Source organism: Mesocricetus auratus, unplaced genomic scaffold (assembly GCF_017639785.1).
Source record: "Mesocricetus auratus isolate SY011 unplaced genomic scaffold, BCM_Maur_2.0 Super-Scaffold_100008, whole genome shotgun sequence".
NCBI classification, from domain to species: domain Eukaryota; kingdom Metazoa; phylum Chordata; class Mammalia; order Rodentia; family Cricetidae; genus Mesocricetus; species Mesocricetus auratus.
The window spans coordinates 85,486,772-85,507,521 of NW_024429192.1; the positions used below are offsets into that span (position 1 = coordinate 85,486,772).

A 20,750-nucleotide genomic window follows, 5' to 3' on the forward strand; every position below is an offset into this window, starting at 1 on the left:
ATCAAAGGCCTGAGCTCTGTTACTCTTCACTCTTGTGTAGGCCAGGGTGGCCTTGAACTCAGAGAGGTCAATCTGCCTGCCTCCTGAGTTCTGGGATTAAAGGTGTGTGCCACCACTACCTGGCTCTATGGCTTGTGGCTAGCTTTGCTTTCTGAACCCTCAGGCAAGCTTTAATAAATCATAGATAATATATCGCCACCGTTCCATAGCAGCTACTGTGAATGATACCACAGTGAACACTGATGTATTAGCCTGACCCCTTGGATAAAAGCCAGGAGTGGCTGAGCCGAATGAAAGGTCTCTTGTTACTGGCATCACTCACCTTGCCTTCCGGCCCACCTTTAACATATTGGTTTTATAAACTGTGGGCACACACAGCTCCACTTCCCACTGCAGAGGCTCAAGCACTCTCCGAATGAAAAGCTTTGAAGAGGGTTAATCATTAAAGCTCTTCTAGAGTACGGATGCTTTCAAAGGCTTTTCAGAGGCTAGAGCTCCCTTCTGTGTAGCCATGGCAAAAAGCTGCAGTAACCCTGAATTTATGAGAAGGAAAAAACTTCACGTTTAGTTTTCACCAAAGACTTTGTGTGTGTGTGTGTGTGTGTGTGTGTTTTATTGAAAATAATTTTTCCATGCAGTACAGTCTGATCATGGCTTCCCCTCCCCCAACCCCTCCCAGATCCTCTCCACTTCCCTACCCACAAATCTACACCCATTCTTTCTCTTTAGAAAAAGAACAGGTAAACGAAAACCTGCAAGCAAACCAGAATTTTAAAAAAAGTACAGCACACACACACACACACACACACACACACACACACACACACACCAGAAACCATAACATACAAGTAAAAGATCAGTAAGACAAAAAAGACCCAGACAAAATACCTGAGACAAAAAGTCTACAAAAAAAATTGCCATCAAGGTTCCTTTTATCTTGGCCATCTATTCCTGGACATCGGGCCTATCCTTAAGTATGGAGAAAACCAACTTTTCCTTTGTAAGTGGTTGCCAATTGGAAATAAGTTCTTGCTTTTGGTCGAAGCATGTGTCCTCTTCCCCTCCCAGCCCTGGGGCCCCATCTGACTTAGACCCATGCAGGTCCTGTGCATGTTGCACAGCTCATATGTGTGTCAGTCCTCTGTTGTGTCTGGAAGACACTGTCCTTGGTGTCCCCCATCCCCTTTGCCCCCCACCATCCTCCTCTTCCTCTTTTACATAGCTCCCAAACCCTGAGGGGCAGGGATCGATGAAGACATCTCATCTTTTGAGAACTGTTCATTTCTTTAGGATTTATGGATTGGGTTGTTTTCATGTTCTTTGTATATTCTGTATCCTAGATATTAATCTTCTTTTCTGATGTGCAGGTAGGTAACAAAGATTTTCTCCCGTCCTGTAGGCTCTCCCTTCACTTGATTGTTGTGCAGGAGCTTCTCAATGTCATGGAGTCACGTTTGTTGATTGCTGGCATTACTTTCTGAGCACCCAGAATTCTATGGAGGCCTGAGACTCTGCCTGCACCATCAGGCTCTCTCCCTACATCTCCCTCTAGCAGTTTCACGGTTTCAGGTCTCATACTAAGATCACTGATGTGGGTCACACCTCTGGGCAGTCCTCCAGGATTCCAGCTGTGGAATGCTGGTCCCTTCACCTGTGCAGCCATTCCAGATCTTTGGCTCACTTCTTGGAGGTGGTGTCTGCCTATTCTCCTATAGATTCTTTGCTGTCATAGCTGCTCCTAAAGACATGTGAGTGAGGTGTCAAGGCCTCTCTGGTGCTGGCCTCTCCTGTTAGAAGATGAAGATGGATCCCTGCCTCGCCACACCCTCTGTAGGCTGCTGCTGGCTGTGCTCAGCTAGTCTGCACCAGCGACCCCCACACCCTGTGCTGCTGGACAACCTCAACGTGCAGGATAGGCACTCAATGTTCTTCTACAACCTGAAAGACTGGGGCTTTGAGTTCACTTTTGGGACTTCAGATGTCTCCAGCTTGTCCTTCACTAAGTACAGAGAGTTCCTCTATGACAACCCCATCATCTTCTCTCCTCCAGTGAAAGACTTTGGAGCCAATAGGAGACCGTTGGTGCCTTCATTGATGGTGGTGGCAGCTGTCATTGACCATCACAATTACAATGTCTCGGACCTTAACCAGCATACCCTCAACGTGACTGACACTGAGAACTTGCTGAAGGCCCCAGGACCATTGATGGGACCCAATCTCTTCCAAGGAATTGGAATGGTGGCAGTCCCTTGGCTTTGGACATCCTTAGAGGCTCCTTCCTCCTTCCCAGTACTACCACACAGTGGGGAAGAGCACTCTCCCGACTGCGGGGCTCTGAGTCAAGAACAATGCCCAGGTCATCTTCAGTGGCTCCCTGGATTTCTTCATAGATGCCTTCTTCAACTCAGCAGCACAGAAGGCCACACCCAGCGCCCAGAGGTATTCTCAGTCAGACAGCTATGAGCTAGGTGTGGCCCTCTACTGCTGCATGTTCAAGGAGGAGGGCGTCCTCGGAGTGGGGCCTGTGTCCCATCATCTGGTGGACGAGACAGCCCCACCCAATGCCTACATTGTCACTGACCTAGTGGAGTACCACATTGCGATTGAGCAGCCCTCCAATGGCATGTGGGTCCCCTTTGATGGTGACAACGTAAGACTGGAGTTCCTGCACATTGACCCCTCTGTGAGAACCTTCTTGAAGAAGGTGGCAAGTACAGTGTCCAGTTCAGTCTCCTTGGTGCATATGGAGGGTTCCAGTTTAAAGTGGATTGCAAACGGCCAGGCCACACACACCTCTACACCTCCTCTCCAGTGTCAGTGAGACCCCAGCACACAGTGTGAGGGCTTCATCCACTCAGTCTGTCCCTCCTACGCCGGCGCCTTCTCCATGATGCTCTTCATCTTCAGCATCGTCCTCATACACATGAAGGAGAGGACGTCTGACTAAGCCAGCACCTGGGACTCCTCCATACAGCAGGGAGATGGCAAGAGGATTCCAAAGATTGGTATTTTTTAAAGGCCATGGGAAAATGGCATAGCCTTATCTCAGTGAGTGATGACTATGGGGAGGGAACAGGGAACATTTTTTAAAATTTAAATTAGCAAGCTTGCTTCACATGTCAATCCCAGCTCCCTCTCCCTCCTCTCCTCCCCCCCCAGGCCCTCCAGCCCCCCACCCAGTTCCCACTCTGTTCCCCAGGGAAGGTGAGGCCCTCCATGGGGGAATATCCAGAGTCTGTCATTTTGTTCAGAGCAAGGCCTAGACCCTCTCCCAAGAGTCCAGGCTGGGATAGCATCACTCATTGTGGGATGGGCACCCAAAGTCCATTTGTATGCCAGGGATAAATACTGATCTACTACCAAAGGCCCCATAGATTGCTTAGGCCTCCTCACTGACACCCACATTTAGGGGGTCTGGATCAGTCCCATGCTGGCCTCCAAGTCATCAACCTGGGGTCCAAGAGTTCCCCCCTTGTTCAGGTCAGCTGTTTTTGTGGGTTAAGCCAGGCCAGTTTTGACCCATTTGCTCATCGGTCCTCCCTCTCTGTCACTGAATTCCAGTTCAGTTCAGTGTTTAGCTGTGGGTGTCTGCCTCTGCTTCTATCAGTCACTGGATGAAGGTTCTGTTTCTCAGGCTCTCTGGCAGTGGGATTGTAGGCTGGCACTCCCCTGATTCATCTCTAAAGTCCATATATGAGTGAGTACATACCATGTTTGTCTTTTTGTGACTGGGTTGTCTCTTTCAGGATGGTTTATTCTAGTGCCATCCATTTGCCTGCAAATTTCAAGATTCCATTGTTTTTTCTGATGAATAGTACTTCAGTGTGTAAATGTACCACATTTTCTCTATCCATTCTTCAGTTGAGGGGCATCTAGGTTGCTTCCAGGTTCTGGGTATTACAAATGATGCTAGTATGAATATAGTGGAACAGATGTCCTTGTTGTATGAATGTGCATCTTTTGGGTCTATGCCTAAGAGTGGAATTGCTGCATCTTGTGGTAGACTGATTCCCATTTTCCTGAGGAATCTCCATACTGATTTCCAAAGTCAGGGAACATTTATGTTTTCCCACTTTGAATCACTTTGTGGCATTTTTCATAGGTACAGCCACTCCATTTCTAAAATGAAGAGAACAACTGCCCTCAACAAAAAGCCCCCACAAAACCATAAACAAACAAACAAACACAAAGAAATGTGAATGAATGTCTATTTGTCCCCAAAACTCAGCTTGGTGAACCAATGAGTTTATTGGGCTCACAGACAGAGGGCAATGGAGGAGTTACTCACAGGACTATGATGTTCATCACCATGAAGCCCCACCATGAATGGAGGATGTACCAGGAAGGCCTCCTTCTGGTTAGCCTTCTTCTTCCTGGACACTTCAGCATGTCCCGAGGTCACTTGCAGCTCTGGGTTGGGATAAGCATGATGGCTAGAGTTCAAAGTGGGAATCTCATGACTCTCCTTCCTTCGTGGCTATCAAGCCAAGGTAATCTCCACCTCACGATGGCAATGTGGTGACCACTTTACGGCTGGAAGGAAAGGCTGAATGACAACTCTTTGGTTTGAACCAGGCTCCCAGCACACTGCATACTATGTAATTGTGTTTCGAAATTTCTTCTCTGTAGTGTAGCCTTCTGTTTGCAAGTTTTCAGGCTGTAGTCCCATGACACCTGAGCTGAGGTCTCTAAAAGTATGTATACTTCACAGAGAGTCACACCTTGTCCAGTGCCCCTGGGCCTTTTTGAACTGGTATCTGTGACTGCCAGCACCTGGCAGTACCAAGTGCCCAGAAGAGGGGGTTTCTCTTCTGTCTCCTCCTGCCAGCATAATGCCAGACATCTTTTACACAGTGCCCACATTTTTCTGCTTTAAAGTATTCATTCCTGATAGTCCCATGCAGGTGTAGAGATACTGCTTCATACCATCCTTACGTTCCCTGGCTGGGTACATACAGAGGGACTAATTTGAAATTTGAACTAACATAAAAACCAATAATGGGAAAGCAAGAGAAATCTCAATACTGCCTGAAGCACCTACCAGACTATGTAGTAGATGTTGAACATGAGTTATGGCATCATTCTTTACAAGCAGATACTGTTGTTCTCAGGGTAGGGTGAGGGTTTGGGGGTTTGCCCAGTTAGTCTTTGGGGATTACAGTCTGGATAACCCTATTCCAAAGTGCGAGGGTTAGCAGTATGAACAACTCATGGAATGCATTTCTATGTGGCTAATCACCTGTGGTTAGAGCCCATTGTGTGTTACATTTTAAGGTTTATCTTGTTCCCACAGATTTAAGGTAACTTGAAACAGTTGCTACTCTCTTTCAGTTCAGGGTCCTGAGCCCTTTAGTCTTTGCTGGGGCTTAGAGTGGGGGCAGTTGTCTGTCCTCCTTGCCTCTACTAGAGAGACTGTGAATGTCATCTACCTGAAAGCGGCCACTGTGGCTGTCCTTCCTAAGTACTCTGAAACACCTGCCCTGGCAAGGGACTTTCCTATTAAAGGTTGGTTTGCTAGTGTGCAGAATTGGAGCCTTCAAGATTGGTCTACTCGTGACAGATGACATACTCTGTGACATTCTCCATTTTGCTGTTCACTGAGAATTTTTCTTCTTGATTCATTTTAACAGATCTCAAGAAAGCCTCCAATTCAAATGCTGCAAAATCCAGTCTACCAAAATCTGGGCTCCGTCCTCCTGGTTACTCACGTCTCCCAGCAGCCAAGCTGGCGGCCTTCGGCTTCGTGAGGAGCTCCAGTGTCTCTGCAGTGCCCAGCACCCAGTCCCTGGACAGTGTGCAGCCAGAGCAGAGCCGGCCAGCGACCCGTGAGTGGAGTAAATGGGCTGAGGGTGGGTAGTAGAGACTGTGCCCTGCAGGGAGCTGACGGAGGGCAGACGATGCCTAAGGATCCTGCGTACCATCTTTGTTTGGTTCGTTAAGAACTTGGATCTACTGCTTTACTCTATCATCGTGTTTCTGTATTTAATCATCCACCAAAGAAGAATAACCTGTTTGATACTATCCTTTATCTCAATCACGGGAAGTTAATACCCTTGCAGTGGGCCCAGGCTTAGTTCTCAGAACCCACACTGGGACTGCTTATAGCTACCTAGATCCAGGCAATCTGATGCCTTCTTCTGATCTCTGTGAACACTACATGCATGTGGTACATACGTGTACACACACACACACACACACACACACACACGTACACATACACGCACATGCACACACACATACATACACACATACACACATGCCCACACACATGCATACACACAAATACACACATATGCACACACATACACACATATGCACACACACAATAAAATGAATAAATCTTAAAAGAACCTTCCTGCGACTATCGCTGAGGTCATTCATGACAGAGCATCTGAGTTTCCAATCATAGACAGCTTGATTAGGAAAGATGATATAAAACTCATGAAGTGATTGAGTTTTATTTCTAAAGATGAACATATATCCCTTTAATTATTGACTAGGATCTGTGTTCTGGGAGGTAGTTTGGAGTAGAAAATCACCAGTCTCTTTAGAAGGTTAATCAATGAAAATGAGTGTTAATATGAAAGATTTTTGCAATGTTAACTCAGCATTACACTCATGAGTACTATAAAATGCATTTACACACGTAGCTCATTTGATTATCTGCATCTGACATGCATTTTAAATAAGATCAGAGTTGACGAGAAGTGTTATTAATAACTCCTACAGAAACAGCCATCAGCCCGTCTCACGTTCCACTGGCAAAGAGGGAGTCATTTTTTATTCATGGAAAAAGGAGCTGCCAGTGACCTGAGAGGTTAGGTTCCCCAGAAGCTATTTCTCTTCTGAGATTAAACCTTATTGATGTCTGTTTTCATTCTTCAGCTCTGGGCACTGATCACCTCCACCCCAAGATGGGAGTTGAGTATGAGCTTACAGCTTTTTGTTAAGAAAATTGCTTGTTTACAGTTGTTAATATGAACCTCAAACTGGAGCTTTTATCTATAGTTTTATTGTAAGAGCAGTCGTGTTTTTCTTCGCTGTCTTTTTTTTTTTTTTACAAAGATTAGCTTTTTATCCTTTCACCTCTTCTAAGTGTCAGCATCCCCACCCCACCCCCATGTACTTACATTAGGTTAATGTGGCCCTCAGGAGTCTTCCCTCTCTTGGGGACTGAAGAGAGAGGATGGTGGTGAGCTTGTGCTGTGACTGAAGGCTGCATAGCCTCTGACAGGGTGAAGGGGGCACAGGAAGGTTGGGCGTAGGGCTCCCCAACAGCTGCTGTGAGGGTAGCCCTGGGGGACCCTTCTAGGCTAGTGCCATGCTACTGTGCTCTATTTTTGTGACTATTATTCTGTATCAGATATTTTCAATAATGGTATCATTCTGTTTTAGTGTAAGATAATACAAGAACAAAAGCAAAAAATCTGGAGGAGGAGGAGGGCAGATTGAAAACATGATTGGCAGATTTTTGAAAGCCATTAAAACTAGAGAGCAGTTTGTGAGGTTTAGTATGTGGTTTACTTTTCAGTGATGTGTGTTTTAGATTATCCATAAAGAGGTAAAAATCCCACCATCTCCATGGCTTGCTTTTGCTTCTTTTTCCTTTTTCCTTCTTAAAATAACAGCTTTATTGAGATATATTGAGATGTAATTCACTCCTTTAAAGTATGTAATCCAGTGGGTTTTTTGGTATATTTATAGGGTTGTGCAAACATCACTACAATCAAATTTGCAACATTTTCATTATCCTCACCCAAAGAAACCTAGTATCCATTAATGCTCTCCCTGTTTCCATCCAGCCTTCAGCACTAGGCAACCACTAATCTACTACTTTCTTTTTTTAATTGGAAAAAAACCCTTTTCATACAACGCATCTAATCATGGTTTTCTCTACCCCAACTCTTTCTAAATCCTCCCCATTCATTGAACTCCATGTTCTTTCTCTCTTCAGAAAACAAGCAAACAGAAAATAAATAAACCAGAATAATAAAAAAGAAAAAAGCACAATAAACACATATAGACACACACACACACACACACACACACACACACACACACACAGAGCCTCCCAAGTCCTCACAAAACTGGAAATCACAATAACAAGCAAAAGACAAATAGACAAAAGAAAACTGCCCAAAGTTCTGTGAGACAGAAAGGCTACAAAGACACCATCAAGTCCATTTTACTTTATTCCATATCTTTACATTTGATGTTTCCCAGAAAGACCTTAGACACCTTTGACCTTTTCTTCTGGTTTTGATGAGTTATAATGGCACAGTTTCAACTTCTTTTCTAGTTTGCTTGTTGCGATGATGAAACGCCACAAACAAAAGCAACCTGGGAAGGAGGTGGTTTATTACACGCCACAGCCCATCGTTAAGAGAAGCCAGAGCAAGAACTCAAAGCAGGAACCTGCAGGCAGGCTCTGAAGCAGAGCAGAGGGATGCAGCTCTGGCTTGCTCTCCATAGCTTGCACAGCCTGCTTTCTTATACAGCCCAGGACCACATACATGCTCAGGGTTGGTGGTACCCAGTGGGCGGGACCCCCACATCAATCACTAGTTAAGAAAATGCCCCACAAATATGCCTACATGCTAATTGGATGGAGGCAATTCCTCAGTTAAGAGTCCCTCTTCCCAAATGACTCAAGCTTGTGTGGAGTTGATAAAAACTAACCAGCCGAAATGTACAACATGAAATTTCAGAATATATCCCTCTGTCATGAAGGGATTATTGAATCAAACTAATTAACCTCCGTCACGTTGTGTAGTGGCTGTGTGCATGGGTTGGACTGTTGCAGACCTGATCTCTTAGCACATGGAAGCACACGACTCGGAACAGTTAGCTGTCCACACTGTTCTGTGAATGGGAGCTGCAGAGCCTGGCTGTCCTGCATCAGTGGAAGTTTGTTCTGTTTGGTTTTAAGAGATGCTGCAGCATAGTGGTGGGGGACGGGTACTCTAGGCACAGTGGGATTCGCCTATCACCTCTGCATTTACCAGACTCATGACTTTGGGCAAATTACTGTACTTCTGTGTCTTCATAGTGAAACAAGGTTAATAATACTTGAGCTAGGTTTAAAACCATCAATAGGGCTAATAGGATCACTGACTGGAAGTAATAGATACAGAGTGTTTAGAACAAGGCTTTTCCCAGGAATAGTTAATTTTTCTTAGGCCATTTCCATCTGTGGGCCATGTGCAATAAAATTCCATGCCAAGGATTCCAAAGCCCAGATGGGAAAATGGCCATGTTGGATTAATAGTGTCCAATAAGGGGCAAGGGAAGCTGTCTTCATAGACCCTGGTTATGATTAAGAAAACACTGAAGTCAGAGAGGTGACTCTCATTCCAGTTCAAACATTTTATAGTCACGTCCTACATACAGTGATCAATAACTTTGACTGTTAAACTAAAACTTGACCAGAGAGACGGCTCAGCGGTTAAAGCACTGGCTGCCCTTCCAGGGGATCTAGCTCGGTTCCCAGCACCCACCAGGTGACTCTCAACTCTCTGTAACTCCAGTTCCAGGGGATCTAATGCCCTCACCTGCCTCCACTGCCACCAGGCATGTGTTACACATATGTACGAACAGGTAAAAACCCACACACATAAAAGAAAGAAACTTAGTAAAAACTAAGACATCATTTTTGTTTTTCCTGGGATTCTCTTACTTTGGGGCTGAAGTTTATATATCAGTTTGATATCTATAGAAACAAAGACAAGGGAAGCCAGAGAGGCCTGTGCCAAGTCTTTAACTTTGGATTGGGGGTTGAGACATGGTTTCTCTGCCTAACCACTTGACTGCCCTGGAAGTAGCTCTGTAGACCAGGCTGCCCTGGAACTCATAGAGATCCACCCACCTCTGCCTCCCAAGTGCTGGGATTAAAGATGTGTGCCACCACAGTCTGGCAGGTCTTTAACATTTTATAGTGTGAAAGGATATATATTCAATTAATTTCCTTTAAAGAAACATTTTGAAAGGTGACCTTAGTCTAAGCTGGCGACATTTAAACCCTCTGCTCAAAATAGAACTGTGAGCTGCAGCTGACTTTCCTTCTGTGGCCTTCAGTGTCTGCTGGGGACAGGGTGGGGGCTTGATTTTATTTCACGTTTGCTGGGGTCTCATATCCGATGTTCTGCTATTGACTTGAGTATCTCAATTCTGCTTGAGTGGGAAAAAAAGAAGACTTAGAGCAAAATCCACAATGCACTTCTAATTTTCTGTAAAAAATGCACAAGTCAAACAAATGTCACTGATAGATTTGAGTATCTCTTCCTGGGAATCTGTAATTATGTAATCTGAAGTATTATTCCTAAGGAAAAGACATAGAGCCATTCCCGTGGGTCTTGCTGATACTTTTCTCAGTGGTTCCCACACATTCTATTTCTTTCTCTTTCTCCCTACACATTTACACAGAGGAACTTGATTTTTCTGCATATGACTTAGCATTGTTTATATGGGAAACTGGTTTCTGGGCCTTGGAAGTAACAGTTATCCTCCTGACTCAGACAGTCTGTGGAAATCTATCAGAAATCTCATCGCCTGTCAAAAGCATTTTCAGCTTTATAAATGCCTTATTTTATCATTCAAGATACTTCATGAAGAAAAGATACCTTGAGAACCACAGTTGAGTCACAGAACCAGCACTTAAATATGTCACACTCACATGCATGATGTCACTGTCACAATAGGGATGATAGTTTGGAGTCATTTAACTTAGGTGGACTTAGATGTTACTGTGGGTTGATTGAGTGTCCATTAGAGACCGCATGTTTTAAGCTTGGTCACCAGTCCCTGGTGCTATTAGGAGCTGGTACCCAGTGGGAGAAAGTTAGGTCATTGGGGAGTGCCCTTAGGCAGACGATTATGACCCTAGCCTTTGCTTCCTGTTTCCTGGTCATCCTAAGGTAAATAGCTCACCTTTACTGCATGCACCCATAGATTCAAACCCCTGAAGCCATGAGCAAAGCTTCACCCCTTTTTGTGGGGCTGAGATCTCATCTCAGGCCCTTGAACTCATACAAGCCCTTTACCCATTTCCCCAGCTTGATTCTCAGATCCTTCATTGGTGAAGCAAGACGTTGGGCCTTCATACAACTCAACATCCTCTCTCAATGATTCTAAAACATGGAACAAGTATAATAAAGAGTAGAGTCATCTGGGAAGAGGAAATCTCAGTGGAGAAAATACCTTCCTAAGATTGGCCTGCAGGCAAGTCCGAAAGGCATTTCCTTGATTAGTGATTGATGTAAGAGGGCCCACCCAGTCCATTATGGGTGGTGTCACCCCTACGCAGGTAGTCCTGGGATATATAAAAAAGCTGAGCCAGGTGGTGGTGGTGCACACCTTTAGTCCCAGCATTTGGGAGGCAGAGGCAGGCGGATCTCTGAGAGTTTGAGATCAGCATGGGCTATAAGAGCTAGTTCCAGGACAGGCTCCAAAGCTACACAGGGAAACGCTATCTTGTTCCTGCCTCTGTTCCTGTTTGAGTTACTGTCCTGGTTCCTTCAATGGTTGACTGTGATCAGAGCATGTAAGCTGGATAAACCCTCTTCTTTTCCAGTTGCTTTTAGTCGTGGTTTATCACAGCCACAGAAAGTGAACTAGGGTAAGCGTGCATGTGTTTATTCTAGTCCTGGTCATGGAGACATAACAGAACATCTCAACCGAATCAAGCAGGCACTTGGAGGTAATTACCAGGCCTTTCCTGTGTTGATGGATGATACAACTGAGGAACACTAGTTTACCTTGGAGAAAGGACACTGAGGCATAACTGTGAGATGATTTTCCATAACTCTGCCTCCGTGGCTCCGCCATCTCTGCTGTGTGAGGGCTGTGTGGGGTTCACTGTAGATATTCACCTGTTAGGCCACTCGACACCTGTAAAGACAGTAGGAATGGTTGACAAAACAAGCAAACCAATAAAAAGAAATTAGATATATTTACTACACATCCTTTTACCCTCCATATATAAAGAAAGCTTGGGTGTGTAGTAGTTTTGAGATCAATGCCTGGTTCTTCCCCCAGAGATTTAATCAGAACCCAGAACCCAGAACCCCCACAGGATATCTAAGATGCTGGAACATTGCTTTTTAGGTGGGGACCCTTTAATCTTTGTTCTGTTTATGCACTAATTCAGATTCTTCTAAATTGAGTGTTGTGGGATTACTAAGTAGGGCGACTGCTTCTAAACACTCCCGAGCGATCCCCTTGGCAGCAGAGCGTTTCCTTTCCAGGCCTGTTGCTTTCTCAGGCAGGGGTGATTTTCTTCTCTGCATGTGGACGCTCTGTTCAAAGGGTGATGCCACCCTTTCCTCTATTTCTCAGTGCACAATGCAAGGTTACAGTGTGTGGATACGTCGAGCAGCGAGGCAGATGCTGCAGCCACAGCATTTGTGTCTCTGTTGCTGGCTCCTGTGGACACTTTGGGTGATTGGTCTTGGGCTGACCGAGGCCTCTTGTTCCTCTTGTTAATGTGGGGGCAACCTACATCTCAGAGTCTTGGGGGAGTATGGCCTGATTCTTCTCATTAACAGCCATGGTCGTGTGCAAATTCCAGCACTTTCTCTACTTGCTATCTTTGGTGCTTAGAGTCAGCTGCTGAATAGAGTAGCAGGTATGCATGGTAACTATATATTCATACATACATACATACAGGCTAGCCCAAAGCCGACGTGAGGTCTTTGATCTCCTACCCCCCTTTACCCTGTCTAAACATGGCCATCCGTCTGTATCTACGTACAGGTATTGTATCTGAAGGTCCAATAGACCCTACACCAAAAATACTTGGGGGAAGAAGGTGTTTGCATCAAACATGTACTGTTTTTCTTTCTTTCTCTCTCTCTCTCTCTCTCTCTCTCTCTCTCTCTCTCTCTCTCTCTCTCTGTCTGTCTGTCTCCTCTCTCTCTTCAAAGACAGAGGTTCTCTGTATTGTTTTGGAGGCTTTCTTGGAACTCGCTCTGTAGACCAGGCTGGCCTCGAACTCACAGAGATCCGCTTGCCTCTGCCTCCTGAGTGCTGGGATTAAAGGCGTGCGCCACTAATGCCTGGCTTACCATGTCTCTCTTTTTTATTCATGTCTCTATTTTTTTATTGCATCCCAACCACAGTTTCTATTCCCTGCACTCCTCCCAGTTCCTGCCTCAGTTCCCTTCTCCCCCAGATCCGCTCTTCCCCTGTTTCCCTTCAGAAAAGAGCAGGCCTCCCAGGAATTCCAACTGAACATGGCATAGCATAGCAAGTTACAGCAAGAGTAGGCTCCAGCCTTTGTGTCATCATGTCTTAAACATCACCTTTAAACAGTTTTTCAATGCTGTTACATGGCATTGGGTGCTGTAGATAATCTGGAGGTGTTGTGTGGATCTGAATAATTTGTGGGCATTCTACACAAGCCCTGTGGCATTGTGCAGACATTGATGCTACTGTGTCCTGGAATGGATCCCCAGTGGGAAAGCAGCTGCCACACAGCCACTGCAACAGAAAGCTGAGACTCGATCCTCTTCCCGGCACTATGTTTTAGTACTTGTGTGTGGCAGGGAGTTGACAGGCCAGACAGCTGCAGTCATGAGATGCCAACACCCTTTGCTTAGGACCCCTTGGATTAGAAAATGAAAAAGGGTAACACATCCCGGGTGCTGTCAATCAGGAGGCATGTTTCCAATGGTGGTGATGATGCGGAAGACTCTGTTGCCACTAGCAAGGCTTGCTAATGAAGGCAAATGAGCCCGGACAGATCCCATCACAATGAATTCCATGGGGGGGGGAATGGTCAGTTAGATGGGCTGTCAGGGGCAGCCATCAGTGCATGTAGGTGCTTGTTAGGATGTGTCTAACAGTGGCCCTCAAAGTGCTTGGCTGCTGGGGTCTGCTTACTGCTGCAGGGACCTTACGCTGCCCTTAGAGAGTCATTTACAAATCTCTTGGGCACCCTTCACAGCCCAGCTAGCGTCTTTTATGTGCACTTAGCCTTGTGGTTCTTCCAGAGACTCCTTATTGCTATCATAGATGGTAACAGTGTGAGTGTTTATACCTTAGATACCATCCAGATACCCTCAATCAGAGGAACCCATTGCAGAAGGACCAGTGAGCAGACTGGCCACCATCCCCACCCGAGTTACTGGTGGGTCTGGGGCTGACGTGACACTCTGAGGATGTACACCAGGGTGAGAGGCCCTAGATGTGCCTTGGGGTTTATTGCAGGAAAATCTATCTGTGTTGCGATAGCTTGAGCTGCAGGATGAAGTGTTTCCCTCGCTGAGGCCATACACCATAAATTGACATTATATTCCTTGGCCGAGCGTCATAGGAAGCCGAGTTCAGCTGTTCCCAGCATTCCCTGTGAGTAACCAATCCCTGGAGAGCAGAGGTTGGGGGCATTTTGTGTGATGAGCATGGAAATTTGCTGGCCCTGGGTGCGAAGGAGTTAATGGATGTTAAGACAAGGAACAACCCACCCAAAGGAACAGAGGTAATTCCCAGAGTTCACACAGGCCAGGGCTTGTTGATGCCCCTCTCCAGAGCACATATCATGCCACAAGGGACTCCTGGTAGAATACTGACTGAGGAGGGCATTGCCATAGTCTTGGTGAGACTCAAGAGAGGCAGCAAGGCAGACAGAATAGTAGCTAAGGTCTGGCATCCAGGTCCTGTCCTGTCCTGTCCCCCTCCCGAGAGGTCACATAATATTCATGGACACCCAGTGTCCTCCTTGCAAAGGTGGTGGATGGTGGATCCCTGAATAGCTTTGTAGATCCAAGGTCTCTGGTACTGTGACTTCTTCCCATGATGGAGGGCCTTAGAAGGTTCTAGACTTCTTCATTCATGTTTCTGCTTAGAAACTGTAAGAAAAATCACTTACATTTCCTGTCTTAGAAGGTTCTAGACTTCTTCTTTCATGTTTCTGCTTAGAAACTGTAAGAAAAACCACTTACATTTCCTGTCTGTTTAAAAGTCATACCCACAGGATATTGACATTGTATTCTCCATGCAAATGATATTGTCAATTAAATGGATAGCTGCGTGTGGAAACACAAACGCTTCATTTTTCCATTAAAGAAAATCTCAGCTCTCTTGATATCCCATAACTCTGTTTCTGCTATTGACAAACTGCAGCTGCAGTAGTGGCCCTGTACTGCACTGGGCCAAAGACATCCCTGTCACCTAGTGACGTGGAAGTTATTGTAGAGCACAGTGCATCATTCTGCTCAAGTTGTGCAGTGCAGAAGTTTGCTCATAGGAATAAACAGCTGTGTATCTGGAGAAATGGCTCAGTGGTTAAGAACACTCACTGCTCTTCCAGAGGACACAGGTTCAGTTCCCAGCACCCACATGGTGTCTCACAATCACCTGTAGCTTTAGATCTAAAGGATCTGATGCCCTCTTCTGGCCTGTGCATCTCTGCACACATGTAATAGACCTGCAGGCAAAACACACACACAATTGAAATTTTTAATTAACAATTAAAAAAACAGCAATCTCCTTAGTTTAGGTATCCACTGTGTTTTTAACATTATGAAAGTGTGTTCTCATTACAATTGTTTTGTGTGTGAATAGGAGGCTGTGTTACACCACCATCAGCTTCCAGTGTCTCGTGTTTACTTTGTATTTTGATTGCATTGTTTTAAATTGTGTTGGATTTACTATCATGTTGTTTTGTTTATACAGTCCTTGGAGATGTAACTTGTATGCATGCACTTGCACACAAACACACACACATACACATACACACACACACTCACTCACACAGAGCTGTACAACAGCCTCTGATATTTGGTTTATAAGGTTGTTTTGATTTGTATAGCAATAAATGTCTTTTAGTTACAGATATAATGCTATATATCTTGCAGTTTGAAATCAAGTATGACAAAGTGTCTGAATACATTCTTTTAAAAATGTATTTATAGTTTATATGTATGAATATTTGCCAGTATGTGGCACATGCAGAGCCGGCAGAGGCCAGAAGAGGGCGTCAGATCCCTGGACTGGCAGTTACAGGTAGTTATGAGCTGCCATGTGGGTCCTGGGAACCGAAGGTCCCAGTTCTATTAACCACTGAACCATCTCTCCAGCCCCTGCTGTTTAGATACATACTTAATGTGTTGCTTTGAAAACTATTGAATGTGATTTAGAAACTCAAATGTTACTTAATTAGATGCTACAACTTAAGTGTCTGTTTGCAGGTCTGAGTATTGAACCTTGGCCTGAACCTCTTTCTCCTGTCCTATAGCAGCAAAAACTTCAAAACAAAGTATAAACTTAAAAACTGAAACCACTAAGCACAGGAGGCAAATATAGGTGTCAGTTTGACAATGTGTTCTTAATGTAGAGAAAATTCACTCCTACCAACACCAAAACTATAAAGAAAACCATTAGAAGAATAATAGGAATTAGGGGATGAGAGGGTGCAGAAAACTTAGAAGTTGGACTTCATAGACAGTGTTCACTATCCCTCTTGTCCTGGTCACTTTTCTGTTTCTGAGACCCTGGCAGAAGAGTTTAAGGAAGGAGGATTTATTTTGTGTTCCAGTTCATGGATACGAATCTACCATGGCAGAGAAGTCTTGGCAGCAGGAACCCGAGGTGGTGTGTCTCTTTGCTTTCACAGTCAAGCCCAGAGAGATAAATGCTGGTGCTCAACTCACTCTCTCCTTCACAGTCATTCTGGAACCTGGCCTACAGAGTGGAGCGACCCACAGTGGGCGAGACTTTCTACCTCGATTAACTGAATGAATCTAGATAATCCCCACGGGGGTGCCCAGAAGCTCACCTAATCTAGATGACCCCTCACAGGCATGCCCAGGGCTAGCCTAGTCTAGATGATTCTCCACAGGTGTGCCCAGAGGCTAACCTAATCTGGATGATGCCCCACAGGCATGCCCAGAGATTAACCTAATCTAGATTGATGGCCCACAGGTGTGCCCAGAGGTTTATCTCCTTGGTGATTCTAAATCTTATGAAGTTGCTCAAAGTAATAGTCACACTAGTCTATAAATTGAAGCTTTCCAGGAAAACGAACACTATAGGATATGTATGAGATATATCTGAAGATGTTGGCTGGCCAGTTATAGACTGAGAAATCCTACCACTTCCTGTTCACAAGCTGATGGTGTGGTTTAAAGGTCATCCCGAGAAACTTAGAATATTTTTACCACCATCATTGATATGATAAAACATATTTTTCCTCTGTTACTAAATGAACTGAAGAGGAGGGCCGTCGTTGAATGTTGGTGACAGCATGGGAACCGGTGCTGCCTCATACAAGCAGTCAGATTCACAAACTGGTGCTGTGAAAGTTTTTGGTAATATTTAAAAAAAGAAATCCCTCATACCATAAATACGCCTTTCCCCAGAATTTCCACACAATAAATTTTCTTGCAAGAGAAAGATGAATGTAAAAAATATTGTCAAGCCCTTGAGCCTGGTCTATGGGTGCATATTTTGCATGCATATCTATGATCATATAAATAGAGTGACTGGCACTGCAGCTCACGTCTTTAATCCCAACACTGTGAGTTTGAGGTCAGCTTGGTCTATATAAATGAGTATATAATTATACTACTTTTTCTTTACTGTTAATGTATTTATGGGAGACTTTAAAATGAGTTCGCTTGTATTTTCGAAGCATAGAAGCTAAAATGGGAAATTGAAATATATCACCTCTTTCCAAAAAATGCAAAGAATCAAAAGGAAGAGGGACAAAAGACAAGTTAATTAACACACAACTCCCAGGGACCCAGTCTGCCTGTGATGTGAAGTTGCCTTGTCCCCTGGGGGCCTGGCGTGCATCACAGGTTCTCTGTCCCTGAATCCGAATCATTCTGGCAGCAGAGATCAAAGTAAGACAGAAATAATCTCAACAGCATCGAGACAGAAGTTAAAAGATGAGGGAAGGCTGTATAAAACCATTGCTAGAGCAAGAACACATGTTCCGAAGGGCCTTCGATAAGAGCCACCTTTGTAAGTCATGTTGCAGGAAATTGGCAACATACAGGTGAGATGTTGGAGTCCTTCTTCCAGTATTTTTTCTGACAAGCATAAAAAATTAACTAATATTTTTCTCAAGGGGACGGTGGCAAAATTTAGCACAAGTCAAAAGGCATGTCACCTTTAACTGAGCATTTTTCTTTGAGGTATTTATTCTGTGCCTATAGCTCACAACCATGCACCATTAACAATTATTCAAAGATATTCACTGCAGGCTAGCAGAATATCCCAAATGACTCAGAGGACTCGTTAAGTTATGATTAAGCAAAAAAAAAAAAAAAGGGAAGCTCCTTATATGTGCATTCAAATGCAAGTTCCACTGTATTGTTCTTACTTTATTATTACTTGTGTAAAAACAGATGCCAAGGAAGTTGGTCTGCACTCTGTGCCTAGTTTATCTCTGCAGGCCCATGTTAGCAACTGGCAGTAGGGTGGCTTTGGGGACAGAACTGTGAGAATGAAAGAAAAAAACAGTTACCATTGTAACAGTTTCTTAAACCAAGGTGGGCATTGATTGCATTTTCAAAATGAATGCAAAAGGAAGTCCATATTTTTCTGTTTCTGAATCATAATGTATGTTAAAATCAGTATGAAAATTGGCCTATTAGGTGGCAGGAACTTTCTGGGCCTCTCCCCAGAGATCCTGGCTCATATTTGGCTGCTGGGTCCACTCCAATTATAGCCTGAATCAAAGAGGTTTCCTTTAGGACTTCAAACAGTCCAGCTCATTCCAAATTTTACCATCCTCGTATATTTCTTGAAGATGTTATTTCAGGGATTGTAAAATAACCGGTAATTTGTATTCTTTTTAAGTGATAGCAATGCAAGTGTTTTATGTGATATCCATAAGAAACAATGGACTTATCCCTAAGGAAACTAACCTAGTTTAGATTTGATAGACATTGTCAGGCATGGATTTCTGAAAATGTCATTGATGCCTCTCACATTAAAAGAAGAAAGAGAGAAAGAAAGAAAGAAAGAAAGAAAGAAAGGAAGGAAGGAAGGAAGGAAGGAAGGAGGGAAGGAGGTAGGAAGGAGGGAGGGAGGGAGGGAGGGAGGGAGGGAGGAAAGCTTGTCCAAAGATGTGGAGCTCTTACTTGTTTTAGTCTGCGCTAGATGCTTGGGTGTCAAGATAAAGATGAATATAGAAGGTAGGCGATCAACAGTGAAGAGATCATACTTACCTGGTTAAAATGACTTTCTGGGGCTGGAGAGATGATTCGGCAGGTAAAATGTATGAGGATCAGAGTTCAGATTCCCCAGAACCATGGAAAAGCCATCAGGGTATCATGTGGACCCCACTGTAATCTCAGTGTGAGAGGTGAAGATGGTACCCTGGAGCAAGCAGGCCATCCAGCCACAACAGTGAGCTCTGAATTCAATGGGAAAATGCTGCTTCTATGTAAGGTGGAGAGCAGTAGATAAAGGAAGACATCCGGCTTCAACCTGGAGCCTTTATACTCATGGGTACATGTTCACACACATGCACGTATGCTCACATATGGACACACACACACACACACACACACACACACACACACACGAGCAACAACTACAAAAGACTTTACTATATAAAACTAGTCTTATATAAAGAGTTGGATATACAGCCAACCCTTTGTGTCCATGAATTCTATGATCACAGATTCAATCATCCACATATCGAAGATACTTGAGAAAGCAGTATGTTCTAAACACGAACAGACTCCCCTTATCATCATCATCCCAGAGTTAATACCCTTAGTTTACACTGCCTTAGTTTCACATGTCATCTAGAGACAGTTTCAAGTACATGAATAAGATGCACAGGTTCTATGTGGAAGACTTGGGCAAGCATGGGTCTGGCATCTTCAAGGGTCTTAGAGTCCATCTCTGTGGATAGCAGGGATGAACTATTGATCAGTTTTGTGCAAGTAATTCCATACAACAAATTTAGAAGAAATATAGAAATGAAGTTAAGTACTATACAGGTGTATTTCAGTCAAATCTTAGGTGTGGAAGGAATGCAGGGCTTAGGCACGAATTCAAGTCTCCAGTCTGCAGTCCATTTGCTCATTCTCTCATACTTATTACTTATTTTTCCAAGGCTCACACACCACTGTGCTTTGAGAATAAAAGCATGTCAGGGAGCCTCTTTGTAGACTGGATGATGTAAAATGCAACACAAATAGGAGTGTGTGCTAAACCTTTACAACCTAAGTAGAAACAAATGATCGTGATTCAATACATAAGGCAGCTCCTGCGTTGAGCCCATCCCTCTGAGTGAGAGCTGGGAATTGCATGTGGGCAGCTGACACATCGTGGAGTAGGGAGGGGACCACAGCCCTTGACCAACAGGTAATAGAGGCCATGAACTGATAGGGACTCTGGGAATTTCCTCTGGGGATTAGACATGAATGAGGGAATTCGTCTTTATCATCTGAACATCTGTGGCCATCTCACCAGCCGAATGCACAGTTTTAGATGGTGACAGGAAGAGAATAACCTATTAACGTGCATCAGGCCCTGTACTTGTAGGCACTCTGGAAAGAGCTGGTCTGCTGGTTTCCCTCCCTTTGGTGGCATCTACTAAAAATGGGTTGTCTAGAATTGGCTGCATGGATTACCACTCATGTTAGTTCTATGTCCCCCAGGGGAAGAGGGGTTGTTGGGTTAGAAACAGGGTCCCAAACAGACCTGTTTGGTTATCTCTCAGAGCCTGGCATAGGAGTTGAAATTTTCACCCACTGGATGGCGGGAAATGTAGGCAAAGAAACAAAGCCGCC

The 20,750-nt window shown here is 44.5% G+C and overlaps 1 protein-coding gene and 1 pseudogene across 4 annotated transcripts in view; both read left to right on the plus strand.

Moving 5' to 3' along the window:
• Mtus2 (microtubule associated scaffold protein 2) overlaps nt 1–20,750 on the plus strand; it is a 353,013-nt gene that overhangs the window by 148,517 nt on the left and 183,746 nt on the right. For all 4 annotated transcript variants that reach the window (XM_040751389.1, XM_021234736.2, XM_040751390.1 and 1 more), the window contains one exon: nt 5,631–5,825. In XM_040751389.1, coding sequence (XP_040607323.1) covers nt 5,631–5,825 — 195 coding nt within the window. The remainder of the gene's footprint in view (nt 1–5,630; nt 5,826–20,750) is intronic.
• LOC106022239 lies at nt 1,437–2,999 on the plus strand (annotated as a pseudogene).